The sequence below is a fragment of the Triturus cristatus genome, chromosome 8 (genome assembly GCF_964204655.1).
Source record: "Triturus cristatus chromosome 8, aTriCri1.1, whole genome shotgun sequence".
Lineage (NCBI taxonomy): Eukaryota > Metazoa > Chordata > Amphibia > Caudata > Salamandridae > Triturus > Triturus cristatus.
The window spans coordinates 402,551,008-402,575,433 of record NC_140591.1 but is presented as its reverse complement, the minus strand read 5'-3'; the positions used below and the strand labels follow the sequence as shown (position 1 = coordinate 402,575,433).

Below are 24,426 nucleotides of genomic sequence, written 5' to 3'. Positions count from 1 at the left end.
TATAAGTTAATTAAAAAACATACATGTGTGCTAAATGTTGAATATCATAATACCTCATCATGAATGTTGTATTTATAATTAGCTACGTCTTTTCCTGTGGAGGAAGTATATAAGTGCTACCCTATTCTGCTCAATTGACCACTGAACAGCTCGATGTAATAACCATAATTATCTCATAAGGGAGAGGAAAACTCTTACTGGTTCAGAAGCATAAACCATAGAACGAGACACTAAAACATAGTGTCTTGTGTTAAATTATAATGATGGAAGCAATTTTCTTGATTCTTTTCTTCATGAGTTTAGAAGGTAGCTAACGAGATACAATGCAGTTCCTACCATTTGATTGAAAGCAACACCAGAGGGGGAGTAAAAGCATCAATAAAGATTCACAACGGAGAGAAAACAAATATTTTCTGTTATGATCTTTCATGTGGATACTCTAACTGCAGATTCGTGTCCTTGTGAACATTCGCCAGGTGTCAGACAGGATCTGGAAACTTTTCAAAAGTTTTCTTTTAATTTTTTTAAGAGTAGGCAGTGCTTCGTGGGACCACTGCCTGCTCTTAAAAACCGCTGTAACAAACATTCGCAAAGAGGAAGGGGTCCCTTGAGGACCTCTCCCCATTTGCGAATGGGTTATCACCCAGGTGGTAAATGTGAATGTTTTGTGACCGCATTTCGGTCAAAAAACATTCCTACATACCAATGTGATTCGGTATTAGGAAGGGACGCCCTAAACACGCCCCTTCCAAATAGCGAATCGCAAACCCATTTTGCGATTCGGTAACAGCTAACTGATTTGCAAAATAGGATTTGCTGCATCTGAAAAGCATTTATTGAGTTTGCAAAATCTGCCCGTTTGTGAATACAAAAAGGCTTGATACATGTGCCCCTAAGGGCTCTCTTAGGATCCAACCTCCAGAGTTTCTCCTTCTTCTTAGAAAGGTGAGACTTAGCAAAGTATACCGGTAGGGTGATCATTTGCCCAACAGGAAAAGTGTCAATTTTTGGTAGAAAAGATGCTTGCATCAGTAACACCAACTTGTCCATACAGAATGTTGTGTACAGGAGGTTGACAGAGAGGGCTTTGTAGCTCACACACCGTGCACATGCTATGGCAATGAATAAAACCATCTTGAGAGCAAGGAGCCACAAAGGACAGCTGTGTAATGACTCAAAAGGATAAAATTAGGAATTTGAGGCCTAAATTCAAGTCCCATTGAGGCATGATGAAAGGTGAAGTTGGGAACAAATGCTGCAAACCTTTCAAATAACGCATCACAACGGGTGATTTAAATAAGGAAGGCTGTCCTGGCAACTGTAAATACGACTTCAGAAGGAAGGTTAAATGCAGTCAACTGTCACTGGGTACAGGGCCCTGCCCTGCCGCTGTGACAGAAGATCATGTCGAAGCAGCAACCTGATCAGAGGACAGATGCTCATGCTTAGGAGTTCAGGCTACCACAATCTCCTTGCCCAATCTGGTGCCACCAAGATGGCTTGGGCCAGGTCATTTCTAATCTTCAGAACTCGGGATAGGAGCGGTCTGACTGAGAGCCGGCCTGTAAACTCAAGCATACAAAATGGCTGACATTGCACACCACCTCTGTAACATCCATTTCTGACCCATTAAAATGGGTTGCTGAGTGCGTCCGCACTGGTGTTTAGAGATACCACTAAGTGGACCGCCACCAGGAAAATTCCTTGGCAATCCAGTCACTTCCATAGGCATAGTGCTTTCTGATACTGTGCCCACAACCCAACCCTACCCTGCTTGTTGCAGTGCCACATGGTGGTGGTGTTGTCCTTGGGGAACAACTTTTACAACGCACTACCATTACAACGCATTTTTTACAACGCATAATCCATTACAACGCATGATATTACAACGCATGACACTACAACGCATTTTTAAAAACTACCTTTACAACGCATTCCATTACAACGCATACTACCATTACAACGCATACCATTACAACGCATAATATTACACTATACTATCCAACACTTACCCTACTGATGCACCCCCTGGAGTTAGAATAGTAATTTTTACCCCTATACTATCCAACACTTACCCTACTGATGCACCCCCTGGAGTTAGAATAGTAATTTTTACCCCTATACTATCCAACACTTACCCTACTGATGCACCCCCTGGAGTTAGAATAGTAATTTTTACCACTATACTATCCAACACTTACCCTACTGATGCACCCCCTGGAGTTAGAATAGTAATTTTTACCCCTATACTATCCAACACTTACCCTACTGATGCACCCCCTGGAGTTAGAATAGTAATTGTTACCCCTATACTATCCAACACTTACCCTACTGATGCACCCCCTGGAGTTAGAATAGTAATTTTTACCCCTATACTATCCAACACTTACCCTACTGATGCACCCCCTGGAGTTAGAATAGTAATTTTTACCCCTATACTATCCAACACTTTCCCTACTGATGCACCCCCTGGAGTTAGAATAGTAATTTTTACCCCTATACTATCCAACACTTACCCTACTGATGCACCCCCTGGAGTTAGAATAGTAATTTTTACCCCTATACTATCCAACACTTTCCCTACTGTTGCACCCCCTGGAGTTAGAATAATAATTTTTACCCCTACACTATCCAACACTTACCCTACTGTTGCACCCCCTGGAGTTAGAATAGTAATTTTTACCCCTACACTATCCAACACTTACCCTACTGTTGCACCCCCTGGAGTTAGAATAGTAATTTTTACCCCTACACTATCCAACACTTACCCTACTGTTTCACCCCCTGGAGTTAGAATAGTAATTTTTACCCCTATACTATCTAATACTTACCTTAAATGTAATTTAATATTATGCGTTGTAATGGTATGTGTTGTAAAGGTAGTATGCGTTGTAATGGTAGTGCGTTGTAAAGGTATTTTTTAAAAATGCGTTGTAGTGTCATGCGTTGTAATGTCATGCGTTGTAATGGATTATGCGTTGTAAAAAATGCGTTGTAAGTGCATGCGTTGTAATAGTGTGCGTTGTAACGTCATACATCCGTTGTCCTTGGCCACTTGTACCAGCCTCCCTTTGATAGCAGACAGGAAGATTTTAGTTCTTCTTTTTTTAAATCACATTTCTCTATTATCTTTTTAACCGAAAAAGTATACCAACGAAAAATCAACAGTGTATTTTCTTAGATTTCTCTTGTAACCAAAACGGGGATTCCACTCTAAAAGACCATGATTGAGATACAGGACTTATGTCATGAAGTAGAGCAGCGCTCACATTTAGATTGCTTGATGCATTGAGTTCACGTCTTATTTGAGTCCACACACGTCTGTCAGAACGCCTGTACCTTGGGGCATTCCCATGAGATGTGTAGAATATCACAGTTCTGAGCCATGCACCTCCAGCAACAAAAACATGTGCTCAGTTTAGCCTTGCATAGCTTGTTCAGGGACCAGTCCCATCTATGAAGCACATTGCAGTAGCTGTATTTTAGACGGGATTCCCTCAGTCTTCTATTATAATCCCCCAGTATATCCTCTGTACGAATTGAGTTTGTAGACGTTTCTTCCATCAGTGACATAGTGCGGTGGATGTATCTTGGGTGAATTGGTGATCAATCAATGGGAAGTAAAGTCCTGCAATTGTGCCTCTGAATGCCTTCCAAGTGTTGAAGTTGAATGTGGCAACGTGATGTGTGTGGGACCCAAGGCTTTGGGCAGTGCCTGTGTTAACTGTGCATGTCTCCATGTTTGTGAGTGAGGGACTCCATATTCTTGGCTGAACTCTGGGAAAGGTTTCAGAAGGGCCAACCCTAAGCATGTCAGCAAGGTGCAGTATCTTAAATTGTTTCCACAGTGCAACAACTAATTTCTTCCTCACCTCTTTTGATGGCATCATTGAGCCATGGGAGAGCTTTAGAGTGTATGTAAGAATAAGGGAAGCAAAGAGGTCTGTACCCCTCAAGGTCAAAGGGAATCTGCTCTAACTTCTAACAGTGTGAACCTCAATTAAAACAACAGAGACTTCAGCAACAGTTGTATTTCTTCCCATCCCTCCAGGAACCAATCATTTCAATCCTCATGTTGTGCATTTGCAACATTACCAGACTTTCTAATCCCACAGAACTTAGACAGTTACTGCGACATTGAACATCCCTCCATTCCTGATATGCAATGAATAGGACGCTTCTTCTGCTCATTAGATCTTCACATTTCTTGCCAAGATTCCTCTTCTCAGGCCTTACTATCAAGAAACTAATACAGACAACAATACTCCTTTCTCTAGCTAATGAAACCTTGAGAACGCACCTGCATAGGAAAGAACAAGATGATCAAGAAAAGCACAATTCAAAATTAAGGCTAATTAGTTAGGCTAACTTCAACTAAGCATTTGAAAGTGCACTTCAAATACATGGTTATACTTGTGCACACGTAACTCAAGAAAAAATGCAAACATGAGTAAAAGTATACATGATTACACTTTCAAACAGAATGTATGCAACTGTGACAAAGTATAAACGCAACATGATTACAGACTACATCCTCATGTTTAAACTAAACGAACAAGTTGCTTACCTTCGGTAACGCTTTTTCTGGTGGATACAGTATTTGCCTGTGGATTCCTCACCTTTTGAATTTCCCCATGTGCAGCATTCCACGGAAACTTCTCTCCATAGCTCTCCCACATCGATGAGGATGTCACAATGGAATGGCTCCGCACCTGACCCCACGTGACATCATCGGAGCCATAAGGAGTAGTGACGGCTCGCAAAGGTAACGCTGTGGGGCGGGGAGGCAGGGCTGGGCTGGGTGGGAGGGGGTAGTAGAGTCTGACGTACGACAGCAAAGGTGAACATAAATAAATAAATAACTGCAGTCGTATGTCGGACTCCACTATCTCCCCCCCAGCCCCACCCCCTCACCCCTCAAAGTTACCTTTGCGAGCTGCCACTGATAAGAAGAACTCGTCGGCGTGCTGACGTCAGCTCCACCCATTTTTTCAGCCTTTGAGGTGAATGGGTGGAACCAACAACATTTTCACAAGTATACATAGTATACACAACCAATTTTAAGTTCTAAAATATAGACATTACCTAGTGACAGGTATCACATCATTTCCAACAATAAAATGCAAATATTACATGTCTATTATTTTTTGGTATTAACAGGCAGGCAACGGGGAGGTGGGTGAGTCAGTGAGGAATCCAATGGCAGATGTTGTATCCACCAGAAAAAGCGTTACCGAAGGTAAGTAACTTGTTCTTCTGATGGATACATCTGCCTGTGGATTCCTCACCCTTTGAATTGAATCCCCAAGCAGTCCCACTCCTGGCGGAGGTTGCCTGTCCACTTATACCCAAAAAACTTTATATCAAAGTGGCCGTCCCTCCTCACCTCTGAGTCTAAGCAATAATGCTTCGTGAAAATGTGGAGGGAGGCCCAAGTTGCCGCCTTGCAGATGTCCACAATAGGAACACCTCTAGTTAAAGCCAAAGAAGAAGACATAGCTCTGATGGAATGAGCTTGAATACCTTCAGGAGGCTCATTCTTGGCCAAGGCTTAGCAGATCTTGATACAGAGGATGATCCACCTGGACAGAATTGTTTTGTGGACAGCATCGCCCTTCATCTTGCCCACATATCTGATGAAGAGTTGGTTGTCTAACCTGAAGTCCTTAGTCCTATCCAGGTAGAAGCTGACCGCCCTCTTAGGGTCCAGATGGTGAAGTCTCTCCTCCTCCTTCGACCGGTGAGGGGGAGGATAGAATGTGGGTAAAGCAATAGATTGCCCTAGGTGCAAGGAAGTGACCACCTTAGGCAGTAAAGCAGCTCTGGTCCTAAGAACCATCTTATCAGCACGAAATGGGGAGAATGGAGGCTTGGAGCTAAGAGCCTGTAGCTCACTCAGTCTCCTAGCGGAAGTGATTGCAATCAGAAACATTGTCTTAAACAATAAGAATCTCAAGGGACAACTATGAAAGGGTTCAAAGGGAGACCCCATCAAGAAAGTAAGAACCAAATTCAAATCCCACTGAGGCATGATTAAGGGAGTGGGAGGAAACCTATTGGTGAGACCCTTAATGAATCTCCTAACTATGGGAGATTTACATAAAGAGAGTTGGTCTGGTAAACAGAGAAAAGCAGACAAGGTAGACACGTAGCCTTTCACCATAGCTACTGCACAACCCTGTTGTGAAACTCATATTATCAGGCAAATGGGCGCACAAGGGATCAACCGATCTCTCTCCACACCATTTTACAAACTTGTCCCACCTACCAGAATAGACCGATATGGTGGAGTGTCTTCTGGCTGACAAAATAACATCCACCACATTCGGTGGGAGAAAGAAAGAGCTCAGGTTGACCCGTTAAATCTCCAGGCATGAAGGTGCAGGCTCTGGAGGTGGGGGTGTAGAACCTGCCGCTGCGAGAGGAGATCTGCCCTGAGAGGGAGACGGAGTGGAGGGGGCGATGAGAGGCAAAGGAGGACTGTGTACCACACCCTTTGTGGCCAATCCAGGGCGATCAATATGACTTTGGCCCAGTCTTGGCGAATCTTCCTCAGAACTCGAGGAATCAAGGGCGTGGGAGGAAACACGTAAAGAAGCTGTGAGCCCCAATTTAACTGGAACGCGTCCCCCAAAGCTCCCCGCATTGGCTACTGGAGACTGCAGAACAATGGGCAGCACGCGTTCTCGTTAGTGGCAAATAGGTCCAACCGAGGAAACCCCCACATCCTGAAAATGTGATGGACAACCTGCAGATGGAGACGCCACTTGTGTTCTGCTGAGTACCGCCGACTGAGACTGTCCGCACGCACATTCAACACTCCAACCACAAGATTCGCTAATCTGATTGTCCTGAGCCCAGGACCAGAGTCACAGAGCCTCTCTGCAGAGATGATACAACCCCACTCCTCCCTGCCTGTTGATGTGCCACATCTCGGTAGTGTTGTCCGTCAGGACTTGAATCGACTGATCACGAAGGGAGGGAAGAAAGGCCTCGAGAGCCAAGTGTATCGCCCGCAATTCTAGAAGATTGATGTGAAACAACCTTTCCTCTGGAGACCAAAGGCCTTTGACCTCCAGATCCCCTAGACGAGCCCGACACCCTAAAGTGGAGGCATCCGTAATTACTGTGGCCACCGGTGGAGGAAGTTGAAATGGCTCCCCTTGAGACAGGTTGTCCGAGACACTCCACCATAAAAGCTCGGCTGCAGTGTCTCTGGTGATTCTGACCACCACCTCTGCCTCAATAAACAGATTGCACTGAGAGGGCACCAGGTGAGATTTGGGTATGTTTATTGAAAAACCCAAGTCGAACAACAGACGGGTTGTCTCTTGCAAATGATGCAGCACCATCTTTGGCGACTTCGCTTTGAGCAGCTAATCATGCAGATAGAGGAAAACAGGAATCTCCCACCTTCTGAGATGTGCTGCTATCACTGCCATCACCTTTGTGAAGATCCGAGGTGCTGAACTAAGACTGAATGGAAGGACCACAAACTCGTAATGTTAAACCCCACTGTAAAACGAAGATAATTCTGATGCGACTTCAGGATGGAAATGTGAAAATACATATCCTGCATATCGATCAACAACATCCTCCTGCTGCAATGCTAGAAGAACCTGAGCTGGGGTCAACTTCTCCTGCTTGAGGTAAAAATTCAAGACCCTGAGGTCTAGGATTGGCCTCAACCGGCCGTCCTTTTTGGGAATCAGGCAGTACCGGGAGTAGCATACCTGACCCCTTTCCACCTCTATCGCACCCCTCTGAAGTAAAGATAGAACATCCTGTTGTGGTAGCAATAGGTGCTCCTCTGAGCACCAACCCTGGTGAGGGGAGAAAGGAAGGGCAAACTCCCAGAAGGGAAGGCCATACCCATTTTCCATGAGAACCAACACCCAGAGATCTGAAGTAACAGACCTCCAAATTCGTAGAAAATGGGACACCCGTCCTACCATGGGACCAACATGCTCTAGGATGGAGGGGCTAGAGCTGCTTCCCTCCTGTACTAGTTGGAGGGGCAGGAGAAGAGGAGGAGACTTGCTGCTGAGCTGTGCCTCGCAGACTACTTCCACCTTTTCCTCTGTATGACCTATACAGAGGGTTCTCCTGTTGCTGCTTTTGTGACTGCTGCTGTTGTCTGGCTTGAAAGGATGAAGTCCTGACTAACCTGCGAAATCTGCAGTACCCAAAACCTCTGGGCCGGGACTGAAGACCCAACGATCTCACTGTGGCTTAACTATCCTTAAAGCTCTGTAGCTCTGAGTCCACTTTGGCTCCAAAAAGACGAGAGCCATCAAAAGGCAAGTCCAATAGGGTGGCCTGTACATCAGGTGAAAACCCAGACCCCCTTAGCCAAGCGTGCCTTCTGGTTGCAACCAAGGAACCCATTACTCTGGTGACAGAGTCTGCAGTATCAAGTCCTGATTGAATGACCTGACGGGCCGCAGCTTGGGTGTCAGATCGTACTTCGGCGAAATGGCCCTATACATCCTCCGGAAGCTTAGGGAGTTACCTCCTTTGCCGGTCCATCAGAGCATGGATATAGCGACCCAGCAGGCATGTCGCATTTGTAGGTTTCAGAGCCATACTGGCCGAAGAAAACACTTTGCCGATTGCTCCATCCTCTTGGATTCTCTATCTGCTGACGTGGATGGGAAAGAGCCTGCAGGTTGTTTAAAGAAGGATGATGCCTGGACTACTAAACTCTCAGGAGACGGGTGTGAGGAAAGGAAAGCAGGATCTCCCGGGGCCACCTTATACATCCCTGCTACCGATCTGGACACAGCAGGGGCAATCATTGGTTTCTCCCACACCTCTAAGATGGGTTCAGTCAAAGCCTCATTAAAAGGAAGCAGAGGTTCTGAAACAGAAGATGGGGAATGAAGCACTGCCATCAAAATGTTGAATTTAAGCTCTGCAGTAGGTAATGGCAAATCCAGCAGATCCACTGCCTTCCTTATTACAGAGTGATATGAGGAAACTTCCTGCATTGGAAGGCCTTTTGGTGAGGAGAGCTCCCATTCAGGTGATAAGTCCAGTCCGCTAGCCTCCTGTAGGCCATCAAACTCCTGCACAGAGTCAACAATCTCACCCTCCTTAGCCTCCTCCTGCTGCTCTTAATATTCTTTCTCCTTCAGCAGACTTTGTGCTTTCCTTCTAGATCTCATCCTTGGGACCGGCATCTCTGCCACCAGACGCGACACCAGTGACTTCAGGACTTGCGTTGATCGAGGCTCCACAGGAATAGTCAAAGACGCCAGACGAGGCCGAGATGGCACCGGACCGGAACCAGACGGCGCCAGAGGAGACCCATTCAGTGACACTCTTGCCTCCAGAGATTGCACCGAAGTCGAGAACCTCGGCGTCAGGCAAGGCCAACTAACTGGAGCCAATGGCATGAAAGGTGCCTGTGAGAAGTAAGGTGGCAAACCTCCAAGGGTGTAGGAAAGTGGTCCCATGGGGCCAACCAGCGCACCAGCCGGGTTAGCCGCTCTGGTGAACATGCCAAACATCACATTCAGGAAATGCGACGGATTTGTACCTGGAGCCGGAAAGGCTGGATATCCTGGATCCGGTACCGCCTGTTCAGAGACCGCTCGAGGAGGCAGTCTAATTGGCTCTAGAGACCCTAGAGCCAGGGGTGGAGTGGCCAGAGGCAAAGGCATTATTTCTCGATGCGTCGCAGAGACTCTCAGAGCCGGAGTCACCTGAGGCGAAAGGGAAAGAGAAACTTCATCCTTGCGGTGACATCGGAAAACCGGAGATCAGGACTTCGGTGTTTCATCCTTCGATGACCGACATCTGGATCCATGGCCCTCTTTATTAATGCTTCCTTGACGACTTCAAGGTATGCGGAGTCGGCAACTTGGATTTGGATCTCGACCTCCTCCGGCCCCTTTTCTGCTTTTTCGCCTTGGCCATAAACAGCTTGGCCTCCCACTCTTTTATGGCCTTTGGATTCATGCGCCTGCATGATGAACATCCCTCGATTACGTAGTCCCACGAGAGGCACCATAAACAATACTCATGGGGGTCAGTAATCGATATCTGACCCCCACATTCCCTGCATGGCTTGAATCAAGACTTTCTCTGAGTAGCCATTGTCGCTGCTACAATTAAAAGTAGAACCTACAACAAAAAAACTCCCAGAAATGGAGAGACCCTGTAAAAAACCATTACACGTTGACGGTGCAGAAAAAAGGGAACTGACGTCAGCTCGCCGACAAGGTCTTCTTATGGCTCAGATGACATCACGCGAAGTCGCGTGCGAACACGTTCCATTGTGACGTCCCCGGCGACGTGGGAGAGCTATGGAGAAAAGTTTCCGTGGAATGCTGCGCATAGGATGATTCAAAAGGTGAAGAATCCACAGACAGATGTCTCCATCAGAAATTAGTGTACACGTTTATAAAGCTTCAGTTTCTCAGTGGTTATATTTCATTAATGTATTTGAATGTTCACACTTGTTAATATTATTAAGGCAAACAGAATATATAATGTCAAAGTATAAAGGCAAATTAAGCAATGATGACATATAAGGGATGGAGTCTAAATTGGGTTACTCCAGCATCAAAGCCACAGTTTCACTTTCCAGGAGAACTTAAAATAAAGGCGGATTTCACTTATTCTGAATTTTTAACACATATTTTGTTCAGCTCTACCATCAACTAGAGCTGGAATAGAAAAGGAGAGTAGGTGACTACTTTAAATACATCCATTCTACAAAGGTCCGGATATCAGATACGTAATGTTCTATTTAATAGCATGTGTCATGGCTAAATTAGGCCATTAAACCTTGTGATTGTAGATAACAGTTTCTGCTACTGAAAATACTATCCTCTAAACGTATTCAACATGTGCAAATGTAATGTATTGTGTAATTGTTATTTCTAGAATCCCAGCAAAGACTTAGAAAGTGATGTCTGCAGATCTGGAAAAAGCCTGTCACTGGTGCATAGCTAAAATTGCTAGTAATGGTAAGTTTGACAACTGCTTCCAGCTTCCTTCTCAATGTCAAGCCACACTAGTCTGGCAGATCTGTCAATAGCATCATTTATTTATTTTCCTTTCTGATAACTCTTTTTTATTATTTGCTGTTCCACTACAAATAATCATATATACATAAAGCATTTTGCAACTGGTGTAATACATTTGCAATATGAAGACCATAACACTTTGAGTCTCTATTTATTTACTTTTATAAGTATTTGTTAGATACAGAGCGTATAATTTAGTGCCGGATGTGACTGAAATACATTGATATGTGGAAGAAGGGGTATTTTACCTGTTGGAGAAGTCTCTGCTCCTGGAGACGCCGCAAGCAAAGAATCGGGGATCAAAGATTTACCACTTTCTTCACAATTCTGCACCTTTTCTGATATCACCCAACTCAAATTAGGTTTTATGTGTTGCATCTGTTTTTTTTAATTGTTTACAACATGAGCAAATGCACACTAGGGCCCATTGGAAAACCAGTGTTTCCAGCTGAGCCAGAGCCTACAACTCCTTTTGATGTTTGGAACTAAGTGGCACGATCCTTGTAGAGAAATGGTCAATGAGAATGCTGTGAACTGAGTCAAGGAAAGTAGAAGGGGACCATTCCAACCTTGGATCACCCGAGGATGTGATCTAGAGATTGATCACTAGTGAACAGCACACGAACAGCGGAATGAAGGTGGTTCTGAAGGTAGGTGTTCAGAATGGGAGGGTATCTGATAAACATTATCTAACAATCTTTTAGAATATTTTTCTTGAAATGGGTCAGAAATTGAGTCAGTTGTACTAAGCAGTTCAGCAGTTGCAAAGCCAACCATTAGCTCAATCACAGGATCTGCGAGAGCAAAATCACAATCTTAAATGTACTAAATCCATTATGCAATTCGGTAAGTGTTTACGGAATCTGAAAATGCGTTTAGAAATACATACTGATTCACAATTTGTAAGGGACATGCTTAGGGCGTCCCTTCCAAATTGCAATTATGAATGCTGTGTATAAATGATTTGTGACCTATTTCAGTCGCAAACATTGATAGGTTACAGACTCCATAAAGGAGGTGGTAACCCATTCGTAAAGGGAGTGGGTCCCTGCGGAATCTGTCAGGAGTAGATATTAGTAGTGACAAAAACGGTTATATAGAATGACATAATTGACATTATTCCTTGCGAATATAATATCTTTACTCTACTGTACAATGCCATTACAGTGATAGTTGTGATTTATTGTGCTTTTTATCAGTTTGTTTACTTATTCTTGATTGTGTCCCCAGACGCTTGCATATTTGTTAATTGTTAGTGATGTGATTGCTTCTAATCTTCTCCTTTCATGACACATGTTTCAAACATGGCTGTGAAGGTTATCTTTTGTTAAGTAATTAAAATTAAGATTTTTCAACAGCTGGGAATGTCTAAATCTTGGGACCAAGCACTTTCATATCTCAACTTCAAATGCCCCTTGAAGAAACTCACCTTTCTTCTGTCCCCCAATTAAGACTTTTAAAAATGTACCAACCGTACCTTCTAGCTGTTTAAGGATAAGGAAGTAAGATATATTAATTGTTTATATATCAATAGTATGGGCACTCAAAATCACATCTCTATTATTACAGTTTGTGCTTTTTGATGTAGGAACAATAAAACAATCATGGAAACAGAGAGGGGCTAGTCTGGCCTGCAGGTTTTGAGACTATCATGCAGAAAGCTTATGTCTCTTTGTATGTTGTTGTCCAGCATTTGCCACACAGTGCAGATTGTTTCTACTACCAACGTTTTAGAGATTGGGCATCTCAAGAAACAGCCTTCTCATGTTCATCAAAACAGATGGTTTCTTCATCAACAACTTTGTAAGATTCATGGATTTGGTACAAAGTACTCTGGACACTTAGGGGCAGATTTATGAGCCCCTTGCGCCACTTTTGCGTCACTTTTCCCATGTTAAAAGTGACGCAAAAGTGGCGCAAGGGGCTCATGAATCTGCCCCTTAATATTTATCTCATCAGTCCAGTGTCAAAAAGGAAAATGATTGAATAATCCATGATTCAACGGAAGACAGACCCTTTTTGTTGGTCGACATAGAACGTGCATTCAACATTGTGTACTGGTCCATTTTGATGGCCGTCCAGTATAAAGTGAGCTTTGGGCCCCACTTCCTTTGATTAATTGATACACTGTATACCACTGTATGGGCGGAGGTCATGGCAAATGGAGTATTGTCCAATTCCTTCCTTATCAAATGTGGTGCGCGCCAGGGTAGTCCACTTTAGCCCTTATTATTTGCACTTGTGATGCAGCCGATAGCAGAAATAATATTTGTGAATGTCCAAAGTTCATGGGTTTCACTGGCCATGAGGGCACGAAGACAGAATCTCCCTCTAGGCAGATGACATGCTCCTATAGGTCCAGCAACATTGGACCTCGATCCCTCACCTTGTGGAAATCATCCAGATCTATGGGGATGCATCAGGGCTCAGAGCAATTGGGAGGAATTTACATGAGCGTCGGTCAAAGGAGATCTCTCCAAGAGCAGTGCAGATACTAGGCCTCTGTGGCAACAAATCACTTTCATTATCTGGGCATGACAATAACCCTATCCCCGCAATGTGACTGGGACCTGTATATAGGCCCGCTCCTTACTTAGGCTAATCATGATCTTAAAGGATGGCCATTGCTGCCGTTTCCCATAACTGGCCAGGGTCTCCTACTCAAAATGATCTCCTGATAGCAGCATTACCCTATATGCTCCCAACCTTGTTCTTTACCAACCTTCAATCGTTTATCAGTGCTTGAATATGAATGGGTAGGACCCCTAGGGTATCATTTGGATAATGCCAGCAATCACCATATGATGGGGGTTTAGGCTGGGTCAGTGGCGTAACGAACGTTGAGGGGGGCAACCCAAAAAGTACATGGAGGAACCCCCTCCGGAGTCAGTCAGGCGTGCTCAGGCCAGTGTACTGTGCTTAGGGGGCCTGCTGGAGCTCGGGCTCCCCAGCACCGCAGGGGCCTGTGTTAAACCACTAGGCAGACATTAAGATGCATTACTGAGCCTGCCAGATAGTTCCAATCAATGACTGGCTACACAGAGACAGAAATGACCCTCCTTACAAACTGGAAATGGAATCAGTTGATGGTAACAGGGTTTAGAAGCTGCTGCATAGTAGGGTTCTACCCCACTCCCTGCACTGGCGTAACGAAAGTTGAGGGGGCCCCCCCGTCAAGGTACATGAAGGGTCCCCCACTCAGTATTTAAGATGTAGCTCTCAGGCCTGAGTACGGTGCTGAGGGGGCGCCCTGCAGCTTTGGGCCCCCCCGCACCGCAGGGGCTGCGGGGGCCTGTGCTACGCCCCTGACTTCCTGCATCCCATCACAATACTCCCACGTCTTAGTTGGCATGCCAAGCTGAAGAACATTAAATGGCATAATAACACAACTGCAAAGACTCCCCCCCTAATCAGGACACATGGTTAGCTACACAGAAACACTTCAGCGGTTATTCCAGTTGGACTTGATTTATATATCGACCATGAGCGAAGTTTGGAGAGGCAGTCATATTAAACTGTTTGGAGATGTTGCAAATGAATTTCACGTGTATAAAACACAATTTTACTGCTATTTACAAATGAGACATGCCTTAGACACCTAACGCCCCCTGGAAACCCAGCCAGTGACAGAAAGATATGAAACCCCTTAGTTTGATTTAGGTTCTACAATGTAATTCTTTAGAAGGAAAGGATAACATACCACTGGATGGCAATTCCAATTGATGTTCCAAATACCCAATAATAAACTCAATAGACTGTGTGTGATTGGGTCATAGATCACAGATCCCTTGGGGTTGAGGTTGTTGATCCCTCAGAACCAAATTGGGGTGGGACACATTAGCCAACGGAGACAGATCTTAATTGAAGTTCTACTTTTGAGGAGGAATCTTCTCAACAACAGAACTTCAATTGAGACATGTCTCTGTTGGCTAATGTTTGTTAACCCAAGCACATTTGCACTGATCATATTTTTAGTACTTGCACAGTACCTTATGTGATTTTTATACACGTTTCTGTTCCTTTTTTTCTTTATATGTATATTGCATTTTTGCATAGGCAACAAGTCCACATCTGGCATACAATAACAACACTCCATAACGGAGGAAGGAAGACAGTTACTTTATGGTTGTATTTGTTCATATTATCATCCAATACAAAATCCATGAGTTGCCCGCTCTCCCAACAAGACTCCATCATTGTGGGTTGGCAGGGGTGCCTAGCCGGAATATCATTGAGCACTTCCTTGTGTCAATTGGGGAGTAAATCGCTTCACAGGAGGAAAGACAACTGCAACAAACACGTTCACTTTTTAAAATGAACAATACAAAAAGAAAAAATACAAATCACAAAAGCCCCTGTGTGTGTGTGTTTGTAATGTCTTCCTCCACCCCGGCACCCTGCATCTCTGTCATACCCCATTCAGTACCCAATCTCGTGTCAGGATCTCCTTTGGTCGACGACATTAGAGGTGTCCCTCAGGGCCTGGCCAGTACCCACATCCACCAGACCCCCATCCTTACCAAGCGGCAAACATCTGTGTAAGATAAGTGTAGTCCCTGCACCTCTCACTATTGCACTGTTAGTGACAGTACTCTCATGGAGGATGGTCATCTGGGTTTGCCTCTAATTTCTCCAGATAGGTCTCCCAGCTTTCTAGTGGACCCATGCCGCTCCCTCATTTACACAGATTTCTGTGTACCACTAGGTCAGCCAGTGCCCAGTTACGCATCCGGCCTCCTATCGTTGTTGGGGCGCCATGGCTGATTTCCATCACATAGTATTGCAACACTTGGCCAACATCAACACTAGGTTTTGGAACTTCATCAGGCCCTTTGTTTTCTTGGTTACGTGACCTACATCTAGTATACAATGGACAGGGTCCAGCAGGAACAGATGTCCCGTTACCCCCAAAACCCTCTGCAAGACCCGCAACAAGAAGGGGTGTATCACCATGCACAACCACACCATGTGCCCCAAAACCCTCTGCAAGACCTGCAACAAGAAGGGGTGTATCACCACGCACAACCACACCATGTGTATAACTTCTGCCTCCTCTACTCCGCACCTGGGACACTTACTATTCGCTCCTTGGAACATCTTACCAATCCTCTGCGGCGTGAGATGGGGATGATGAAGGTACTGAAATTGAATGAGGTGAAAATCGAGCATTGCGTGACACCTGCCTAACTGATTGAAGGCACTGGGTAAAACCTTTGTCTGGGATGTTGGTTCCAAGTTCCAGTTTCCACCAGTCTCGCAGATTTTTGGTCTCACCAGTGGACTGCTGCCGCAATGTGGAATAGAGCTAGGTAACGGCGTTGGCGGAATTCCCTCCTGTTAAAGCAACCTCCAGCAGGACGCTTAGAGTGGTAATTCACGGTCAGAACCCAACATCCTCCGCATCACTTCTCTGAAAGCCAAATACAATAGGAACTGTTGCAGGCCTAGCCCATATTCCAGGCCCAGGGCATCAAAGGTATGTCACCCTCCCTAAGACATCACGTCTGCTCAGAATCTAACCCTGCTTCATACCAATCTCTTGTGCGGTATGTCACCCTCAGTCCTGCACATTCCAGCATTGCCCAGATCTGTAGGCGGGGTGCATAGTGTGTGGGTCTTGTGCCCTCACAGGTATACTGTGTCCCAATCTATAGGGCCATTCATAGTAACACACTGCCCGAGTTCCTAGGGGGGTAGTGTTGGAACTGGTGTTCTCTAATTGGCAGAGGTAGGTACCTTTGTCCAAGTAGGGACCCTTGCTTCTAGTCATGGTAAGGGGGATACACACTCTAGATAACCCCTGCTCACCCCCTTGGTAGCTTGGCATGAGCAGAGAGGCAATGTGTAAAGTATTTGTTCTCAAAACACACTGTAAAATAGTGATAATACCACAAGGGACACCACACCAGTTTAGAAAAATAAAGTATCTTTATCTAAACTCAACAAGACCAAAACGACAAAAATCCAACATATATGTACTAAAGTAGCACTTAAAAACTGTTATTTCCAAATTACTCCACCCGGGGCTATTACAAAGTCCTGACAGCAATAAATACAAAGTATGGCGCCGACCGTTAGGTGCGCGGCATCGGGCACAGAGTCACACAGACCCCAAACATAAAGTACCTTGGAAAACAAAGTCTATGATGATGCACAGCATTTTGGAGGTGAGGCGTCGGTGCCAAGGTCGAGACCAGCTCCCTGCCTGCCATGGGGGAGGCGAGGTGTCATGTCCATGAGGAGAGCGCCATGTCAGATCCAGGACAGGGGAAGTAGGTTGCTTTGTCAGTGAGGCGTCGGTTCCGGTGAGGCAATGCAAAGTCGGCATGTTAGTGGAGTCATCGTCGGTGGTTACTGGCACAGCGATAATAGGATGCAGGCACTGGCGGTGACAGAGTCAGTGCGAGTACTGGCATCAGGAATGCCGATAACTGCAGGTGTTGGAGCTGCGGTGCATCGTGCACTTCACGAGCAGTGCCCCTGGCCATGGTGCAGGTCTTGGCATCACAGCGGCGCCACTGATGGCATCAGAGATTATTTTTCCTACTTCTCTTAAATTTCTTCCAGCTCCCAAAACCAGGAACAACCTCCCGAGGCCTAAAACTGGAAGAAGGCACCTCCTGACAGGTCAGAAACTCTCAGCAATAGAGTTCAGGGGAGTTGGGAGTGAAGTCTTTGTGTCCCTGAGACTTCAGAACAGGAGGACAGCACACACACGCCCTTGGATTCTTCTTCAAGCAGGTTCCTAGCAAAGTCTAGTCTTTGTCCTTTCCTTGGCAGAAGCAGCAATTACAGGCCAACCCCACATAGCACACAACAAAGGGGCAGTACTCCTCCTCGCAGCTCTTCAGCTCTTCTCCTTGGCAAAGTGATCTAAAGTTCTGGAGTTTAAGGTACACTACTTATACCCCATTTTGTCTTTGTTCTTCTTTGAGCAAGGGTCTCTGAGCCCAGTCCAAACCAGTTCTGACCTCACTGATGCAGTATGACCACAGGGGGTGGAGACAGCATTGAGCAAGTGAGAAAATCCCTATTCAGGTGCAAGGAAAACTCCTCCCAATACTCTAAATGTAGCCAAGCTCTATTCAGCTCCGCTTGAGTCATCTAGGAAGGGCCAGGCACACACATCCCCAGCCCCTGTCACTCCAAAACCAAACACTCAATCCACAAACAGGCAGAGGCAAACAGAATGGTTAAACAAGAAAATGCATACCTTCTAGAAGTGGTGGCCTCAATCAAATAAATTGTTAAACTTAATTCGAAGAAATTGTGAAGAACTAAATTAGAACAAAACAAGCAAACATGACAAAACAAAGCCAAACAAAATAGGATGAGCAGATGTATTCTTTTTCTATACAAATTTATATAAATAATTAACCCCTTCCATGCGTCCGACACGCGGGAGCCGTCCGACGCATAAGTGTCCATGTGCGTCAGACGGCTCCCCCGCATCCGACACCATGGCACAGGGAATCCCTCTAGTGCGGGTACCAGAGGGATTCCCTTTTCCCCCAACAGCCTCGGGAGCTGGAGAAGAGCTTCCCCAGCTCCCAAGACTGAATTTTTGGTTTCTGTGAAATGACGATCAGCATGCACGTCGCGCTGACATCATTCCATAGAAACCAAAACTGAAATGAGCCATTAGCTTCATTTCAATTTCACATTCAACATGCTCAGGGAGCTATCGCAGCCCCCTGAGCACGTAGAAAGTCAGGAGAGGTATCGTTGGAAAGGGGAGAATCTCCCGAGTGGATCCCCAGGAGGTCGATCCCCAAGCAGGTATCCAACAACTAGGCACCAGGGAGGGGGGACTGGCCTTTGCTCCCCCCAAAATAACTGGGCAAAATCAGTCTTTCTGCCCCCCCTCCCCACCCACTAGATGCCAGGGATTTTTTTTCCATTCAGTTTAGGGGTGGGGGCTGCCCACCCCACACTATTACAGTCTTTCTGATTTCCCCTGGGGGGCAGATAGGGACAGTAGCCCCCAATCTGCCCCCCCCCCCGGGGGCAAAACGCCCACTAGAAGCCAGGGATGTTTGTGTTTATTTGATTTAGCGGTGGGGGCTGACCAAGATGGGCATGCCAATGCTCCCATTTCCAGAACAATTCTAGTCTTTCTGCCCCCCCCCGGCACTAGGGATTTCTTTTATGTATATAGGGGTGGAGGCGTCCCAAATTGGGTATGCCAAGGCCCCCACACCCCAAGAAAAAATCCCACAGTCTTTCTACCTCCCCAGGAGGCAGATGGGGCAATGGCCTCTGATCTGCCGCTGGGGGGGGGGGCAGAAAGCCCACTAGGGATTTTTTTTTTTGATACGGAGAGGTGGGGCCTGCCCAAAATGGGCATGCCAATGCCCCCCCCCCACCAAAAAAAATTGCCACAGGCTTTCTGCGTCCCCCGGAGGCAGAAAGCCCCCTATGCACCAGGGATTTTGATGTTTTTTTATACGTAGGTGTGAGGGCTGCCGAGAATGGGCATGCTAATGCCCCCACTGCCAAAAAAGGCTTTCTGACTCCCCCCCGGAATGCAGATCGGGGCAATAGCCACCTATCAGCCTCCACTGGGGCAGTAAGCCCACTAGGCACCAGGGATATGTTTATGGGCATGCCAGTGAGAAGCTCCACAGGCAAGGGTCGCTCCCTTTTTTTAGGCACACATTTTGGCTGTTTCAGTAATATCTATATTCTCATCTGCACCCAAGCGGGGGCAGAAAACCTCTAGAAACCAGGGAGAGTTTGTGTGTGTGTAAACTGGAGTTTGGCTGATCGTCTGCGTGTACTGACTTTTGGCTAGCATTTTGCTGGCGGTGTGTGTAGACCTGCACTTGGCTAAAGTTGTGGGTGGATTCGCGCTTTATGACAGTGTGTGTAGATTAGCGCTTGCCTGGTGGTGTGAGTGGAGTGGTGCTTGGCTGGTGGTGTACGTGGACTGGGGCTTGGCTGGCTGTGTGCATGGATGCTGCTCGGCTGCAGGTCCGGACTAGCCGTAGGGGGCACCGGACGTTTACCCAGTGGGACGGAGGGGTTGAGTGTCGGTTTTTAGGCCGTGGGGGGGGCGGTTTTTTTCACTGGGAGCAGGTTTTTTGCAGCAATGCTGCAATAGCAGGCCCCAGTAAGCAAAGCGGCATCAGTGCTTTTTACTAGCTCACCCCCACCCTCCCAGGGCCAGTCGAGCAGCAATCTGCTAGGGCTGGTTGCTGTTCCCAGTCTGGCCTTGCTTGGCTGGCAGTGTGCGGGGGTGGCACTTGACTCGCGGAGTGTGTGGGTGGTGTTTGGCTAGCAGTGTGCGTGCATATTGTTTGGCTGACTGTGTGCATGGATAGAATTTGGCTGGCTGTGTACGTGGATGGCACTTGGGTGGCGGTGTGCATGGATGGCACTTGGAAGGCGGTGTGTGTGGATGATGCTTGGCTGGCGGTGTGCATGGATGGCGCTTGGCTGGGAGTGTGTGTGGATGGTGGTGTGCGTGTACTGAGTCTTGGCTGGCGGTGTGGCTTTCATGAATCCCCCAGCATTTTCTTACCCAGAATCCCCTGCAAAGCACAAATTTACTTACAAAGTCACATTTTCCTCACATTTCTGTGTGGGTAAGGTGTAGGATCATCGCACAGGCACAAATTTCCTACTACACAGCATTCCCCTTGGTCTCCCGTGAAAAATGATACCTCACATGTATGGGTGCCCAAAGTAGCATCAGCCTAAAAAACGTATAGACAAACTACCCTTTTGGACCCGCTTTGGGCCCCCTCAATCTCTACACGTTTTTGGCCCGTCCACACAAGTAAGGTATCATTTTTATTGGGAGACTGAGGGAAACTCTGAGTGATAGGAAATTTGTGCTGTGTGGTGATCCCATATCTTTCCCACACAGATTTTAAAGGGAAAATGTTGGGGGATCAACTCAAGACACACCTCCCTGGATTCCCATGGGATTTTTCCAGCTAAATTTGAGGTTTGCAGGGGATTCTGGGTAGGGAAACATTGCAGGATCCACGCACGACATACGTCCCTGGACTCCCAGGGAGCCTAGTTTTCAGAAATGTGTGGGTTTGGTAGGCTCCCCTAGATAGTCGCGAGCCCGGGGCTAGGGTTCAAAATCCACAGCTAGGCACTTTGCAAAAAAAGGCTCAGTTTTCATTGTAAAAATGTGGTGTGTCTAAGTTGTGTTTGGGCCGTTTCCTGTTGCGGGTAGTAGGCCTACCCACACAAGTGAGATATCATTTTTATCGGAAGACTTTTGGGAATGCAGGGTGGGTGAAATTTTGTGGATCCAGAACTTTCCATCACAGAAATGTGAGGAAAATGTGTTTTTTAACAAAGTTTGAGGTTTGCAAGGGATTCTGGGTAACAGAACCTGGTCAGAGCCACACAAGTCAACCCCTCATGGATCTCCATGAGTGTCTAGTTTTCAAAAATGTATAGATTTGGTAAGTTTCCCTAGGTGCCAGGAGAGCTAGGGTTCAAAATCTACAGCTAGGCACTTTGCAAGAAATGTGAGGAAAATGTGTTTTTTTACAAACCTTTGAGGTGCAAAGGATTCTGGGTAACAGAACCTGGTGGTAGCCACACAAGTCACCCCATACTGGATTCCCCTGGGTGTCTAGTTTTAAAAAATGTATAGGCTTGCTACGTTTCCCTGAGTTCCAGCAGAGCTAGGGTTCAAAATCTACAGCTAGGCAATTTGCAAAAAAAGGGTCAGTTTTCACTGTAAAAATGTGATGTGTCCACGGTGCATTTTGTACTGTTTCCTGTCTCGGGCACTAGGCTTACGCACACAAGTGAGGTACCATTTTTATTGAAATACTTTGGGGAATGCGGGGTGGGTGAAAATTTGTAGATCCAAGGAGATTCCAGAACTTTCCATCACAGAAATGTGAGGAAAATGGGTTTCTTGACAAAGTTTGAGGTTTGCAAGGGATTCTGGGTAACAGAACCTGGTGAGAGCCACTCAAATCACCCCATCCTGGATTCCTCTGGGTGTCTAGTTTTCAAAAATGTATAGGTTTGCTAGGTTTCTCTAGGTGCCAGCTGAGCTAGGCTTCAAAATCCACAGCTAGGCACTTTGAAAAAAAGGGGTCTGTTTTCACTGTAAAAATGTGGAGTGTCCACATTGCGCTTGCGTTTTGGGCCATTTCCTGTTGCAGGCACTAGTCTTACCCACACAAGTGAGGTACCATTTTTATCGGGAGACTTAGGGGTTTAGGGCAACACAGAATTGTAGAGCAACTATTTCCTATTGACTTTCAATGCATTTCTGCCTTCCAAATGTAAGACAATGTTTAAAAAAGAAGTAACTTTGAAAAATGTCCTATAATTCACATGCTAGAATGGGTATCAACAATTTCGGCGATGTGTAAATGCTACTGTTCCTAAACTCAATATGTTGTTCCCATTTCGGAAATACATAGGTGTCTTTCATACCTATTTTTCACTCTTTATATTTTACCAAATGAATTGCTATATACCCAGTACACAATGAAAATCCATTGCAAGACGCTGCTCAGTTATGGGCTCTGGGTTCCTTGGGTTCTTGGCAAACCTACAAGTCCTACATATCCCCACAAGCAGAAGGGTCCAGCGGATGTAACGGTATATTGCTTTAAAAAATCTGTCATAAGTTACAGGTGAAAATGTTGGCATAAATGGCTGTTTATTTCCAACTCATTTTCAATTTTTCATATTTTTAACTGTTAGTTTCTAAAAAAAAAATTTGAAGGATATACACAAATGACCCCTTGCTGAATTTGTATTTTTTGGTCCTCAAGATGGTCTTCCGGGTAATTTACAAGATAATACCGAAACGTCAACAACTATAGCCCACTTTCACTATCATTGTTATAAAGGAGATGATCTTTATATGTCTCATGACAGTTTCTGCATATATATGAAATGGGCTGTTACAAAAATGACCATGAGATAATATTATTGTAAAGGCTATTTTTCTCAGTCATTTTTGTTGATGTGAACTGTTTTTTTTACCCTCATGCTATTTAATTATTTATATAAATTTGTATAGAAAAATAATACCTGCTTGTCCTATTTTGTTTGGCTTTGTTTTGTCATGTTTGCTTGTTTTGTTCTGATTTAGTTCTTCACAATTTTTTCGAATTTAATTTAACAATTTATTTATTTGAGGCCACCACTTTGGGCCCTCAGAATTGGTTTGTCAAACAATGTAATAGGATCGTTATTGTCGTATGAAGGGGTCGATGCCACTCACTTCAGTTACACAAGGAGGTAACGAGCCGTAGGGATAGGCTGTGGTCAGGTCATTTATTTTGGTTGTACAGGAAAACAAACAAGGTCCAATGTGACGCAGTTCCTCCTGGTTGGGCTTCTCCTGTCTTCACCAAGAGTTCCATCAGAAAGAGGGAGTGAAGTTACTGTTTTCTTGCTTCTGCTGTCTTCCCAAGACTCGCAACCGAAAGGGGAAACCAAACAAAACAATACGGGGTCAGTCCTACGGAAGGGTGATGCTTCCTGGCAGTGGGAAAGGGTGTGAGGGAAGATTCACCTACAACCCTGCACTGTGTGAGTCCTAGCATGTCCTCCCTTTATATGGATTTCCTCCCCTGCCCGTGCCCTGAAAATCTATGGAGTTTCACCCGTACCTTGTGGAGCCACCCTCCTCCAGGAGAGTGGTGGGGCAAGGAGCAGTCTCGTTGGCCTCCTGGCTGGACGTCTGTGTCAGGGGCAGCGTCTTCGGTCAGCTCTCTCTCTGGCTCCTCCGCTTCCTTCGGCTTCCGCGTCTCTGGGTCCTCTCCCACTGGGAAACTCACTTCCGCCTCCGCCACGAATGCCTCTCCTCTTGTTGCGCTGTGCGTCTTGTCCGATAGGACGACTGAGGGACGCGTCATCAGCCCCGCCCCTTGGAGTTCTCCGGGAAGGGTTCTGTTAAAGGGTTCCAGGCCAGCCTGTATACGGGGTGAGAGTATGCCGGTAAAAGTCTCGGTGGGGAAATACGGTAGCTCAGTCCGGGATTCGTCATCGGGATTCTGACAGTTATATAAAAGAAATCCCTTGTAGGCATCTTTACCTGACATTAGTCTCACCCAAGCCTTCAAGGGTATATTGGGTTACCCAATTTCTTGAGTAGTACCTTCTAGAAGTTGCATTTTCAAAGACACAATTTAAAAACCATCTTTGCTAAAAGATGTGTGATTAAATTCTGAGTTCAGAGAGCCTAAACTCTAGTCCTCTATCTTGTCCCAAAGGGAAGTTATACTTGTAAGATGTTACAAAGTATCTCCAATGGGACAGATAGCCTTTCAAGATTGAAAAACGAAATTGGCAGTATTCTACTATCAGGACATGTCACACACACCAGTATATGTCCTATTTTTCACATACACTGCACCCTGTCTGGGGTGGGTGGGGAGTACGTAGGGCC

The 24,426-nt window shown here is 45.8% G+C and overlaps 1 protein-coding gene across 1 annotated transcript in view; it reads left to right on the top strand.

The window, feature by feature from the left end:
* Window positions 1–10,901: 10,901 nt before the first annotated feature.
* TMEM272 (transmembrane protein 272) overlaps window positions 10,902–24,426 on the top strand; it is a 97,272-nt gene continuing 83,747 nt past the window's right edge. Inside the window, exon 1 of the mRNA XM_085620415.1 lies at window positions 10,902–10,976. Within this exon, the coding sequence (XP_085476541.1) occupies window positions 10,919–10,976 (58 nt within the window). The 5' untranslated portion in view covers window positions 10,902–10,918. The remainder of the gene's footprint in view (window positions 10,977–24,426) is intronic.